Here is a 14,066-nt window from a genome sequence, read left to right on the forward strand (position 1 = left end):
ATGTTACAAAGATTTGAAATATATAAACATTGGAACAACAGTTGTGCCATAATTATATATTTTCTGTTGTGTTGGTGGGAGAATTTATTTTGTTGTTTTGTGGTGTTGGGGTTAAGTGATTGCGTTTTATTGAGATTTTAATCATTTTGCTATTTGTTATGATGACGACTTTTTGGTTGGCTAAAATGTATGCTGAAATCTTACAAATCAGATCCCTTTCTCTTTCTGTCACACAGCTCCTGGTGCATGTCAGTTTTGTTTTCTTCTCTCTACACGAGCGGGCGGTCTGGGAATAAACTTGGCCACTGCGGACACAGTCATCATCTTTGACTCCGACTGGAATCCCCACAATGATATACAGGTAAGTATAAAAAAAGAGGAGTATCTCATACAGTTCATGCCAGCGCTCACAGATAATCGCTCTACTTGTGACACTTGACAAGTTTATTCAGGTGTTTTCTTTGTCATGTGTTGGTTGACAAATTGAGTATTGACTCATGAAACATAGATTTCCTTTCAGTCAGTCACTTTGACATTGTGTTGAACTTCCGACACTAGGGGTCGCACTTGGGATCCCAGACACTTCTGACATCAGTGAGAAAAGGTAGATGAAATTGGCTAGCAAAATTTGCATAGCTGGCCATGCCCTGAACATCCTGGTGTGGGCCATGCCCACACTGAAGCAACCATTGTTGTTGGGTTATGTCCTTCATGTGAGGACATGCCCATAGGCATGCTGCACCCGCTACTCATATTCTTTTATAAACGACAATGACTCAGCTGCTTCTCATCCTGGTTCTTCTATTTTCATTTAAAAGGTCTCTGTGATGTGCGTTGAGGAGGAGAAAGGATGCCTCATGAGAGTAGCTTTGCCGTGTGAATCTCTGCAAACCTCTCGTTCCTGCCATAGCTAGTCTTCCAGTAGAGTTAACGGATGAGGTTGAGAGCTCGTTTCAGCTAGAGTTTAATTTCTCATTCGGGGCTCGTGAGGAGGATGAGCTGTCGATCACAGCATCAGAGAGTGCGCTAGTACCATTAGAAGCTGATGAGTCAGCTGGAGCTGCACCTTTGGGTGCTCTGTTTCATTCTGAGGCTAACACTGAGATGGCGGCTGTGCTCACCCATGCAGCTGAGAGCATCATCAGTAGACGAGCTTGTGTAGACTTCTCCATCCTGCCACAGATTCTGTTGGTTGGATGACCTGGCTCTTGGGTTCTGAGTGGGACACACAGCTTTGCTTTGCCCCAGTTCTTTTCTTCATGGTAGTGCATGAGCTGACAAAATTGTGGAAGGCACCTTTTTCTGCCAGAAGACAGTACACGGCTCCTCCGTTCTCATCACTCCCAAGGGTGGTCCAGAGTGGGGGTTTACAGAGGCCCCCTAGGTGGAGAGAGCAATTGCAGCGCATTCCTGCAGGTCTATTTATCCAGGATGTTAAAAAAGCTGCACAATGGTGGCCCCAACCCTGAAATGGTGCAGGAACTGTGCTCAGTGACTGATTATGCCCAACAAGTTACAAAACTCATGGTGCAGGCTCTGAGGAGGGTAATGTCCACACTAGTGGTCCAGGAATGCCACTTGTGGCTCAACCTGATGGAGATGCTGGATGCTGAGAAAGTTTGCTTTCTTGATGTCCCCATTTCCCAGTTTGGTCTCTTTGGTGACATTGTCGAGGATTTTGCCCAGCAATTATCGACAGTTAAGAAACAGATGGAGGCCATTAAACACACCTTGCCTTGACATGGATTGGATTCTACCCCCAGAACTCTGAAGTGACAACCTCCACCTTTTCATCACTGGGGATAGCCCCGTGTTAGGACTGCACCAGCCCCATAGCAGCCTGGGCTGGCATTCAAGCCTGAACAATGGCAATCCAATCACAGAAAAGTGGCACAAAATTATCATTTACCTCATCATCAGGCTACTAAGAACCCTTGGAAGTCTTCAAAACAGACTTGAGATGAGTGACTCAGGGATGAGGGACTTGCCGACCAGCCTAGCTCCACTTCCTAAGGGGGGATGGGAGGTGGATAGAGCACCACTTTGGCTGTTTGCCACTTGGCAGTCAGCCACCAAACGGTCATTATAAAGAGCAATTTCCTTTTCCCTGGGTCATACACACACACATGGCATTCATGGCCCTCATTGTCATGACAGCCAGGCACTGAATTTAAGTATCAGAGCCTGTTCAGATGCAGACACACTGCCTCCTCACATTTTGATGTTCCAGGTGTGTTGTCAAGTCAGGAGGATGAACCTTGGCAAACTCTGGTTCCTGTGTCTCTCTGTGGCTTCTTCAACAGACCTGAGGAGCAAGGTCAGTGTTGCTCATCTATCACCATGCATCATGTGGGACACAAAGTCTTCCGTTATGGTGAGCCTTGCTCCAAAATGCCGCAGGAACCCTGCCTCAAGTACATCAAAAGTAGTTCCACTGGTGCGTGTCTGAACGACTGGGTAGCACTCCCCAGCCTGTACTGTTGGCTTCTCAGAACCAATCAACTCGGCTACACAATTCGTTTGCCAGGCAGCCATCAAAGTTCAGTGGGATTCGTTTGACAAGATTAACGACGAGATTAAAAAAAGGGTTTTACAGCCCTTACTTTATTGTACTCAAGAATTTCACTTCATTGTGCCCATCATGGGCTCTCGTTCAGGATTCTCACCTTGTAACATGTTAACGTGTGTCAGTGGACCTGAAGGACACGTACTAGCACATGTTAGTCCAGACAGGCAACACAGTGACGGTAGCTTATATCAACCATCAGAGCATTGTTTGCTCCCGTTGTATGTCATAACTCATCAACCATCTCTTTATTTTGAGTGAGTAGAGTCTCAAGTCTCTGTGAACCACTCACATTCCATGCAACCTCAGTCACACTGTAGACTCAATCGCGTGACAGGTTTCACTCCAGGGCGAGTGGAGACTCCATCCCCAGATGGTTCTGGTGTTTGGGACTCATTTTTGGCCAGGCACAGATAGATCTGTTTGCCTTGCAGGAATCCTCCCATTGCCCACTGTGGTATTCCCTGACTGAGTCTCCCATTGGCATGGACACAGTGACACACAGCTGGCCCAGGGACCTACACAAATATACTTTCCCCCAGTGAACCTCATCGCACAGACTGCAAAGTCAGAGAGGATATGGAACAGGTTTTAATAGTGGTGCCATATTTGCCCAGCAAAACTTTGTTCTCAGAACTCATGCTTATGGCATCAGCCCCTCCCTGGTGCATTCCCCTGAGAAGGGAACTTTCAGCAATCTGACACCTGTGCCCAGACCTTTGGAACTTCCATGTCATGTCTCTGGATGGGAAGAGGAGGAATTCAGAGGCCTTTTACCCACAGAGATAAATACCATTACTCAGGTTATGGCCCATTCAGAAGAACTGGTGTTATTCCTAGGCGTAGGACCGCTTGTGTCAAGGGCTGGGGTTACTGTGAACAACAAGATGGACAGAAACTATTGATTGCCATTTTTAAAATAGCAGCTAAACACAAACATGTTGATTTTGCTGTGTTTAGATGGCGATGTAGATTGCAAAGCCATGAACATCAATAGCAATCCAATGTCCACCACTGTTGATTGTGTGTTTAGGCTTGCTTGGGATGCATTGGCGCTGCGTGGACTTTTCAGTGTGCCGCAGGGAGTGATTGGAAAGCAAACCAAACTCTATGCTTTTGGATTGGTTTTGTGTTGCTTTGGTATCATGCGCCAATCGGTCTGCATGACGCCGATGCATCTCGAACAAGCCTGTTGTGTGTGGAACTGCCAAGCTAGTATTACTGGGAAAGATAAGACGTAATCAGTGACGTAAGTCCTGGCTCTGTGGTGGCAGACTAGCCCATAGAAAGGCAAAACAGTTCTTAAAAGGCTAACCAGTTGAACCAATTCCGAACAGGCAATAGCACTGGCTCTAAAGTGGGTTGAGACGCTTTCTAGACTCCTCAGAATAAAATGAGTGCGCAAATGCCCCACTGGCCTATTTATACCCGGATATCCAGGGTGTGGTAAGCTATGCAGATTTTCCCGCCAAATTCATTGGACTATTCTCAATCATGTCAGAGGTCTCTGGGCTCACAAGTGCGACCCCTAGTGTTGGAACTTCGATACAATGTCTTGGCTTCTTCCATCAGGGAACAAGGGTTGCCATACCTAGCCAAGACAATGGCAGGTTGTGGGTTCAATTCCCAAGGAACACATGTTAAGTAAAAAATGTTAGCCTACATGCACTGTAAGTCACTTTGGATAAAAGTGTCTGCTAAATGCTTAAATATATATCTGTGAGGTTTCAAAGTTAACCATATTTTAGGAAGCTCAAAGTAGCAGTTTCTACATCATTTTGAATTTTATCTCTTTTTCTCACAGGCCTTTAGCCGAGCTCACCGTATTGGTCAGGCCAATAAGGTGATGATATATCGGTTCGTGACACGGGCCTCGGTGGAGGAACGAATTACTCAGGTGGCCAAAAGGAAGATGATGCTCACACACCTGGTGGTGCGGCCCGGTCTGGGATCAAAAGCCGGATCCATGTCTAAACAAGAGTTGGATGACATCCTCAAGTTTGGCACGGAGGAGCTTTTCAAGGATGAGATTGAGGGTGGGATTGATAAATTAAAATGATTGATGTGTAGAAATAAATGAACCAGCAAATCACCTGATAATTTTGTCAAATAATGAATTTGTTATAACTGTTATTAAAATCACTTGCTCTGTATCCCGTAATTGTGCCCAAAGTCTGCAAAGCTTTATTATGCTGAAAGTTTACCACTTTTTCTATCTTTTTTTTTCAGCAGGGGACAATAAAGATGATGATAGCAGCGTAATTCACTACGACAATGTTGCTATCGAGCGTTTGCTAGATCGCAGCCAGGATGCCACAGATGACTCTGACATGCAGAACATGAATGAGTATCTGAGCTCCTTCAAGGTGGCCCAGTACGCTGTCAGAGAAGATGACAAGGTGGGAGACGTTTTTGAGGAGTATTCAAGAGTTGGACTTATAAGGAATTTGAAAGACGACATTCACCTCACCAATATTACAACAAAAATTCCGAAAAATTAGATGAGCATAAGAGACATACAAATTAGTACTGACCACAAACCTTTGGACGGTAGTGCAAAATAGCCACAATCATTTTTGACATACAGTAAGAGTATAGAGCTACAAAAGTACCTTGTCTCAGATAATTTAGTCTTGCAAGAATATGATTAGAAATGTTTGAGTTATAATTATATATAGTTTTTTTCTCAAACTCTAGAGCAGTGTTATTTAAGAGTGTGATATAATTTAATTAACAGTACATTTCAGTATTTTTATCATGTACCCCATCCATCACTTCGCCTACCCCAGAGGTACACATACCCCAGTTTAATAACCACTGCTCTAGGGGATACTAGAATTTACTGGGGTCTTTTTTCAGGGTAAACCGCTGAAAAGCAGGAGATGTGGTCATTATTTCTTTTCCGTAGAATATTATTGGTGTCTTTGAGAAACAACAGATATTAAGTAGATCTCATTTGTTGTTGTGTGTCCAGATAGAGGAGATCGAGAGAGAGATCATTAAGCAGGAAGAGAATGTGGATCCCGATTACTGGGAGAAACTCTTGAGGCATCACTATGAACAACAGCAGGAAGATCTGGCCCGCAATCTCGGCAAAGGAAAGAGAGTCCGCAAACAGGTCAACTACAATGACGCGGCTCAGGAGGACCAAGGTACGGCACAACACTTCCTACAGGATTTTCCTTAAGCAAAACAATTTGCGTGAAAAGTTAAAATGAATGAATTTCAGTATTTCTTATTATTTGTATAGTTCATTTTGCTTCAGTGATAGCAGCACTTGAACTCCATAAACTTTCCTGGTTTTTGTTTTTGCTTTTTAAACCTGACGATCATGTTCTCCGGCATAATTTGAGAACAATCCAAAACGCATCTTGTGCTTCAACGGAAGAACTGTCTGTACAAAGGAGTCACGTGATCTATGTAACAAGTTCGATAGTGATTGGTGACCTTAAAACAGTGGTAAAAAATGTGTCTTTGTTTTAAGTTTGTCAGGGTTTAAATTCAGTTTTGAAGCTGAGATTTTCAGTGTGGTCTCAGACTTTTGGACCCCACTGGATTGTAATTAGCCCATTCTTCTTGGCTTATTACAATAAACCATGTTTGTGCTTGTCACATAAATGTAGCATATTATCTCATTTAAATCTCCAAAATTACATCTTGTAGCAGTTTCATTCTTGGCATGTGGTTTACGACTTTACTTCTGATTGAGTGGGAAAGAAAAACGATTTCCCACACACTGTTGTTTTGGTCAGGTTAGAACAGCCACATGCAGTTGACTCAAAATGGCTACATCCACTACACCCAGGGGATGCCGAAGTGTGGCAGCTTTTCATTTATGTGTCAAAAGGAGAAAAACAAAATGGTACGGAAAAAGACAAATGACAGAAAAGAAAAAGTAGGTTTCCTCCAGAAAGGGAAATTTTGGAATTTATGGTTTTGTGATGGCGCTTACAGCTGCATAATTACAGCGATAACTGAAATGTATAGTTGGTACACATACTTTTCTTTGTATATCCAAGCAAGCTGACTTGCAGTACTTCCTCTGCAGAATATATTGCAAATGCAGAGAAAACAATCAGCTGGCCTTTTTAAAAATTTGAGCTTCAGTAATTGACATTAGTGGGTTTTCATTTTGGTTTAAGCAGCCCTGTAGGACTAAATCATTCTCTCTGACAGCTGAATTTGAACAGAACGCTTGTGCAGGGTTAGATAAGTGCAGATACAGAACATTTTGTCACAAAAGAGTCAATGTTGGAAAGGGTTGCTAAACCGATATATAAGATTTCGGTTGGGCTTTATTTGAGGATTCTGGTGAATGGATGTTGTTTGACCACTGTTGAACATACTCTGTACAGTGGTTTGTACTTAGTATTCATTATACTAAGTATTCATGATAGTGCTCTTTTCTGTACGCTGTTACAGAGTGGCATGCTGACATTTCAGATAACCAATCAGAATACTCCGTGGGCTCTGAGGAGGAAGATGAGGACTTTGATGAGAGACCTGAGGGTGAGAAGCAAACAGACACACTCTCAATTCTCATTAACATATTGTTCTTTATAATAAAAATAAACATAATACTATGTCTAACTAATAATAACAGAATCATAATAACAGTGTTTTTATATAATAAGTATTATTATTGCAATATTATATTTATAAATTAAAGCTTTACTCAGAAATGTAGAATTATAACTACTATATCCCTACACATTTGGCCCCTTTTAGACTTCGATTAAGACGTTTATTTGCTCCATTTGTGTCTCTTTGACTTTTGGTACCTTGTTGGAAAATCTTGCGGCTTTGTCAGGTTTTGCTATTCTTCTGGAAGCACATTCACAGTTTATGCATTGCAGCTGTTCAGGATCATGTATCCTTCCTGTGCTATAACCCTGTTTCCTGATGCTGGCTCAGTGAGATGGACATGTTGAACTGATCTCTTGGCTGACTCTCCTCTCCCCTCGTCCAGGTCGCAGACAGTCACGCAGGCAGCTCAGAAATGAGAAGGATAAACCACTGCCTCCCCTGTTGGCCAGAGTGGGTGGCAACATTGAGGTACTGTGCACTTATTCTTTATTTGTTTAAATCACAGTTTAATGTGATTTTATCATTTATTTTCTGAGTGTTTGCTTATCTGGAGGTCGCCTGTGTGGTCTAGTGCATACAGCATCTTTGGATGTGTGCCTCTCATAATTTAGTTGACTGACATAACTGATACTGAATTGACTGAGATAACAGTGCTGCATTTTTTCCCGTTTTGAGAATTTAGATTAACACATTTAGCAGAAACTTTTATCCAAAGCGTGTGTTCCCTGGGTATTGAACCCACAACCTTCTGCGCTGCCAACACAGTGCTCTACTACTGAGCCACAGGACTCTACCACTTGCCTAGGAACGATTCATAATGTCAATAAAATCATACCTGCTTTTCAAATAAGGCTTGATTAGATTAAAACGATGCACATAAAAATGGAATCTGTCATTTTCTGCTTAATCGTGTGTTGGTCAGGTATTGGGCTTTAATACGCGTCAGAGAAAAGCTTTCCTGAACGCCATCATGAGATGGGGTATGCCAGCCCAGGACGCCTTCTCATCCCAGTGGCTCGTGCGAGACCTCCGCGGCAAGAGTGAAAAGGAGTTCAAGTATGACTTTCTTTACCAGTAAATGTGTTCGGAAAATTTAATTTGATATAGAAATGCATACATTTCAGACTTGGGTACTGCTAAGGAAACTTCTCTTTTCCATTTTCTTTCTTTGTTTCCCTGGCAGGGCATACGTGTCTCTCTTCATGAGGCACCTCTGTGAGCCGGTGGCTGACGGTTCAGAGACCTTCGCTGATGGTGTCCCGCGAGAGGGGCTCTGCAGGCAGCCGGTTCTGACACGTATAGGAGTCATGTCTCTAGTAAAGAAGAAGGTTAGTGTAGATCTGCCACATTTTTTAATTCAGCAAAGATGCATTCAATTGATCATAAGTGACAGTAAAGACTTACACATTGTTATAAAACAGTTCTGTTTACAATAAATGCTGTTCTTTTGAAACTTCTATACATCAAAGAATTCTGGAAAAAAGTATGGTTTACACAAACATTTTAAATATTAAACAGCACAACTGTTTTCAACGTTGGTAATAATTAGAAATGTTTACTGAGCACCGTATCTACATATTAGATTGATTTTTGAAGGATCATGTCACACTGAAGACTGGAGTAATGATGCTGAAAATTCAGTTTCAGTCATCACAGAAAAAAAAAATATTTTAAAATGTATTTTAAAATAGAAAACAGTTTGTTTTACTGTAATAATATTTATCTTTTTATGCTCCACTTAGCTGTTATAGATTATTTGATTGATTGCACAAACTGCACTAGATTTGTATTGTATTGAAGAGGCAGGTGTGTTTTACATTGTGTGCAGGTGCAAGAGTTTGAGCACATTAACGGGAAATGGAGCATGCCCGAACTAAAGCCAGAGATTACTGTGGACTCCAAGAAGTCTTCAAGAGCTTCTTCACCTGCCATTAAGACAGATACTCCCACACCTGAAATGAGCTGCAACAACACACCGTGCACCTCCAAACCAGGTACAAATCCACCTTAATCGCTCATGTGCAGCTCAGAGAGACAATCTCACAAACACAGAGACTTCACCTGAAATAACATGTTTCCACAGCCACTCCCTCTCCACCTGACAAGATAGAAAAGAGTACGAAAGAGGTGGAGAAAGACGAGTGTGAGTCCCAAACAGAACCAGAGAGAGAGAGAGAGAAGGAAAAAGGAAAGGAGGGGGAGAGTGTGGAAAGCACAGAACATGCAGAGGTAAGTGTGTGTGTGTGTGTGTGTGTGTGTGTGTGTGTGTGTGTGTGTGTGTGTGTGTGTGTGTGTGTGTGTGTGTGTGTTGCTTACATTTTGAGGACCAAATGCAAAACCCTGAAATCATACATTGTGGAGACAATCCAACAAGGAAACAGCTTAATAAGCATACCAAATTATGCCTTAATGGAAAAGCATGAAAGGTTCGTGCAAAGCTTAGGTTTAGGGGTTATAAAATGTCATTAGATCAATATAAAAATAGAAGTAAGAACAAAAGAAATAAATATGCAGGATGATAAATGTGGGTGTGGCAGGGACCATTTTAATAGGTAGATTTAAACACTGTGTGAACCTGTCTGAATAACTGTATTGTTTCAAAAAGTGTGTGTGTGTTTGCTTGTTTTATGAAGATAAAATTAAACCACGATAATCTTCAGACAAGCTGCTTTTAGTGATGGCTTTAATGGTCTCTTGAACATTATATACAGTAATTTATTAGTAAGTTAATAAAGTCACACATATGATGTAGAGTGTGGCATAGATTACCATTCAGAGGTTTGGGGTTGGTCAAATGAATTAATGTATTTGTATTCTCTAGCAGCCCACAAGGCTGTATTTATTTGATCATAAATACAGTAATATTGTGTAATAATATTACAATTTCAAATTGCCTTTTTCTAGTTTAATGTATTTTTACTATAATCATCAGTGACACACAATCCTAGAAATCGTTCTAATATGCTGATTTTCTGAGAAACATTTCATATTATTATCAATAGGGATGCACTGAGGTATCAGCCGCCGATATTTATCAGCCGATTTTTCCTCAATTTACAACCATCGTCATATCGGCTATATAGGGAAAAAGGCCAGTATAACAAACCGATAGTTTATTAATTAACTGCATGAAGGCACTGAGCTGTATAATGTCTGTTGCATAATCCTAGCGCTGCTGTCTGCATTTTAATGCCAATCAAATAACAAAAGATCGCACACTATTCTTGACTACCGTAAATAAATTTTGGAACTTTCATAAGTGTAGCGGACCTCATCTGAATGATGACCAAAACTTGGTGTTTTATAAAGTTTATTGCGTCCTTTTTCACTTAAAAAAAATCACCACAAGCTAAATAAAACACAGCACGAGAAGTGCACATTAAACTCTCTCTTTCAGTTGCATTATCAGAAACCTATTGCAAATTACATAAAATGCTTATTACAGCTAAACAAATATATAAAGATCTCATGCCTTTTCGGGGGGTGCTTAATAAACTGACAAACTTTAAATCCCAAGACTGATGCTGATGATGCTCAAATGGAGAATGTGTTTCTTTCTTTTCTTTCCAGACTTCCACCACAGTGAAAGAGGGTGAAAAAGATCCTGAAACCAGTGAAAAAGCCCAAACATCCGAAAGTCCAACAAAAGCTTCTGATGATTCAAAAACAAAGCAAAGTCCTGAAATTTCTCAGTCTTCTCCAAAAGAAAAGAGTGAGAAAGAAAATCAAGAGGATGAGAGCACTGAAAAAGAGGCCTCTCCGGAAAAAATGTTTGATTCTCCTTCTGTTAAAGACGAGAGCAGAGGTAACTAGTATGGGGAAATCTGATTGGCTGTAGTGCCAGTCAGTCATTTTATTGTGATTTGTGGCTGATTGTTGTCTGTTAATACAGAGGCTTTGAAAGGGGAAAAAGGAGAGAAACGAGAAAAGGCTGGAGAAGAAAAGGAGAAGAGTGAAGTGGCATCTCCTCCCACAGAAACAACCGAAAAGAAAGAGAAATTAGATCTATCTTCTGATGTCAAAAAAGGTGAACATTACAATGCTACTCTTTCTTTCTTGGCATTGTGAAAATTCTATAGTTGTATGGAGTAGAATGAAAAACTATGGATTCTATCACACATATTTACAAAAACTGAGTACAGCACCTATGGTGCCGTCATCATTTCCACTGCAGTTAAGACTTCAATGTAGAGGATAAATAACTGAACTAAACATAATGTAAAAAAATTTCTTGTCCATCGGGTCACAGAGGAGGTGAAGGGTGAGAAGGATGCTGTGAAGGAGGTCAGAGGACAGAGGGAGGAGGTGCCCAAAGGGAACAGCAAACCCACAGAGCGTCCACGATTTATGTTCAATATCGCAGATGGAGGATTCACAGGTAAATACAAATGAAGTTGTTTAAAGCTGCTGTGCCATTCTGTCTTTGTTGAATTTGTTAAAGATTTCTGTAAGCATTCCCATTTATCTGCTCAGGGAGGTGCTCAGTATTTCTGTGAATAACCTGAGCCATAAATGTTTTGACCAATCACATCAAGACAACGCTGATTAACTGTTGTGTGTATATGTATGTATGTATGTGTGTGTGTGTGTGTGTGTGTGTGTGTGTGTGTGTGTGTGTGTGTGTGTGTGTGTGTGTGTGTGTGTGTGTGTGTGTGTATATATATATATATATATATATATATATATGTGTATATATATATATATATATATATATATATATATATATATATATATATATATATATATATATATATATATATATAAAAATATTAATTTTTATCTATTGAAATTTATTTACTAATTTAATCTAATATATTATCTAATATATAAGGAAATTTTTTTTTTTCTGTTCAGCAAGACTTTCTTGAGCACTTTCATGAGCTGGCAAGAGCCAAATACATATTTCACATAAATAATTTTGAATGGCAGTCAATGGAGAAAAAGTTATTTGTAACATCTACCAATAGGGGCTAACTGGACCATGTTAAGAAGCATTGTTTTTTACATTTTGTTTGGTTCTAATAGCACTGAAGTGACACCCTGCAGCCTTAAGGATGGAGTGTCAAAAATCATATCGCTAATTTAGCAGATCACATCACTTATATTAGCGATTCTGTCTCTTCCAAGCAGCTAACCATCTTGATTCATGCTTATCATTATAACATCACGTTAATTCATTGTTTGCCATGCCAACGTTATGTAAAGGTGCTCTCTCATGTATAATAAAGCATGTACTGTTATGATAAAACGCAGTGGAACAGTGTGTTGGTGAGGTAACATTACAGTGTGGTCACATTCTGAAGAGCAGTTCAGTTTCTGTTGAGTGGTTTTACCAGGAACGGCAAGCAGTGATTTCATCTGTCAGTGGTTTACAAAGGCTTTCCTTAGATTAGTTTCCATCATTCACCATTGATTATTTCCTAAAATGACGTGTTGAAATACCAAAACCTATGATTTTATGCATTCAGCTTATATTCATGGTCAGTCAGCATGTAAACGCCCGCTTGTATTTATGTTTTGTGTGCAGATACTGGATAAGTGCATACATCAGTAGTTCTCTGTGAGACTACTATGAATAATTGGTATGTGGCAAGGATCGATACTGTAATGGGAGTACTGGGAATATAAAGGGAGATTTCAGGAGTAGGAGTACCATTTGCTCATTACAAATTCTTGAAAATATTTTGAAGATGAGTGTAATGACCAACACCAAATGTTTTCTCCATCTACTATGATTCTTAGACTTAAATAATGAAGGCTTAGGTCACTTGAAAAAACAAATTGTATTTGCTATTTTCTTCCATTTTAAACTGTTAACTACCCAGATATGCTCCACCTTTTAGGTACCGGACTAGTCAAGTCAAGTCAACTCACCTTTATTTATATAGCGCTTTAAACAAAATACATTGCGTCAAAGCAACTGAACAACATTCATTAGGAAAACAATGTCTCAATAATGCAAAATGACAGTTAAAGGCAGTTCATCATTGAATTCAGTGATGTCATCTCTGTTCAGTTTAAATAGTGTCTGTGCATTTATTTGCAATCAAGTCAACGATATCGCTGTAGATTAAGTGACCCCAACTAAGCAAGCCAGAGGCGACAGCGGCAAGGAACTGAAACTCCATCGGTGACAGAATGGAGAAAAAAAACCTAGGGAGAAACCAGGCTCGGTTGGGGGGCCAGTTCTCCTCCGACCAGTCGAAACCAGTAGTTCAATGCCAGGCTGCAGCAAAGTCAGATTGTGCAGAAGAATCATCTGTTACTATGATAGGCACCCCAAAAGAAGTGTCCCAAAAAAGTGGTAATATACGGTTCACTAGTTTGCTACCATTCTTGGTAGAAACAAGACTTTATTTCTTAGATTTTTCCCAGCCCCAGTGACCATAAATAGTTTCAGTTCCCAGAAGCTAATCACTTTATGTAGTTATTTTACAGCTTTAAAAGAGAACAACTAAACATCAAGGGTTTTTTTACTTAGCGTTCATAAACATTTCACCAACACTGTGCAAACACAAAGCATACATTCTACACTCTGGAGAAGATTATAGCTATATAACATGATTTACACGCATTGTTACCTTTTGTTTATTTACCTGTCAGCAGTTATAAATGGATTGTAACTGATATCTGGCCGTGTTGTGTTTTTCTTTTATGCACAGAACTCCACACTCTTTGGCAGAATGAGGAGCGGGCGGCCATTTCATCAGGCAAGATCAATGAGATCTGGCACCGGCGGCACGACTTCTGGCTGCTGGCAGGCATCGTGTGGTATCCTTGGAGATAGGCTGCTGTCACTGTAGAAATAATCCAGTTCCATGAATGTATATTTATACTGAATTAGCTAAATGAAGAATTTGTTTAGAGCTCAAAGCCAAGAAGAACAAGGAAATAAAAGGAGAGCTCCTACAAT

General features: G+C 40.4%; 1 protein-coding gene across 6 annotated transcripts in view; it reads left to right on the plus strand.

Moving 5' to 3' along the window:
- LOC128017202 (chromodomain-helicase-DNA-binding protein 3) overlaps nt 1-14,066 on the plus strand; it is a 46,077-nt gene that overhangs the window by 15,477 nt on the left and 16,534 nt on the right. For 4 of the 6 annotated variants that reach the window (XM_052602465.1, XM_052602469.1, XM_052602470.1 and 1 more), the window contains exons 22-35: nt 237-361; nt 4,371-4,602; nt 4,796-4,965; nt 5,541-5,718; nt 6,989-7,075; nt 7,536-7,621; nt 8,076-8,209; nt 8,337-8,481; nt 8,982-9,147; nt 9,237-9,382; nt 10,724-10,958; nt 11,046-11,180; nt 11,403-11,531; nt 13,816-13,924. In XM_052602465.1, the coding sequence (XP_052458425.1) occupies nt 237-361; nt 4,371-4,602; nt 4,796-4,965; nt 5,541-5,718; nt 6,989-7,075; nt 7,536-7,621; nt 8,076-8,209; nt 8,337-8,481; nt 8,982-9,147; nt 9,237-9,382; nt 10,724-10,958; nt 11,046-11,180; nt 11,403-11,531; nt 13,816-13,924 (2,077 nt within the window). The remainder of the gene's footprint in view (nt 1-236; nt 362-4,370; nt 4,603-4,795; nt 4,966-5,540; nt 5,719-6,988; nt 7,076-7,535; nt 7,622-8,075; nt 8,210-8,336; nt 8,482-8,981; nt 9,148-9,236; nt 9,383-10,723; nt 10,959-11,045; nt 11,181-11,402; nt 11,532-13,815; nt 13,925-14,066) is intronic. The other 2 variants (XM_052602467.1, XM_052602466.1) reach the window with 2 other exon arrangements.

Source organism: Carassius gibelio, chromosome A7 (genome assembly GCF_023724105.1).
Source record: "Carassius gibelio isolate Cgi1373 ecotype wild population from Czech Republic chromosome A7, carGib1.2-hapl.c, whole genome shotgun sequence".
Lineage (NCBI taxonomy): Eukaryota > Metazoa > Chordata > Actinopteri > Cypriniformes > Cyprinidae > Carassius > Carassius gibelio.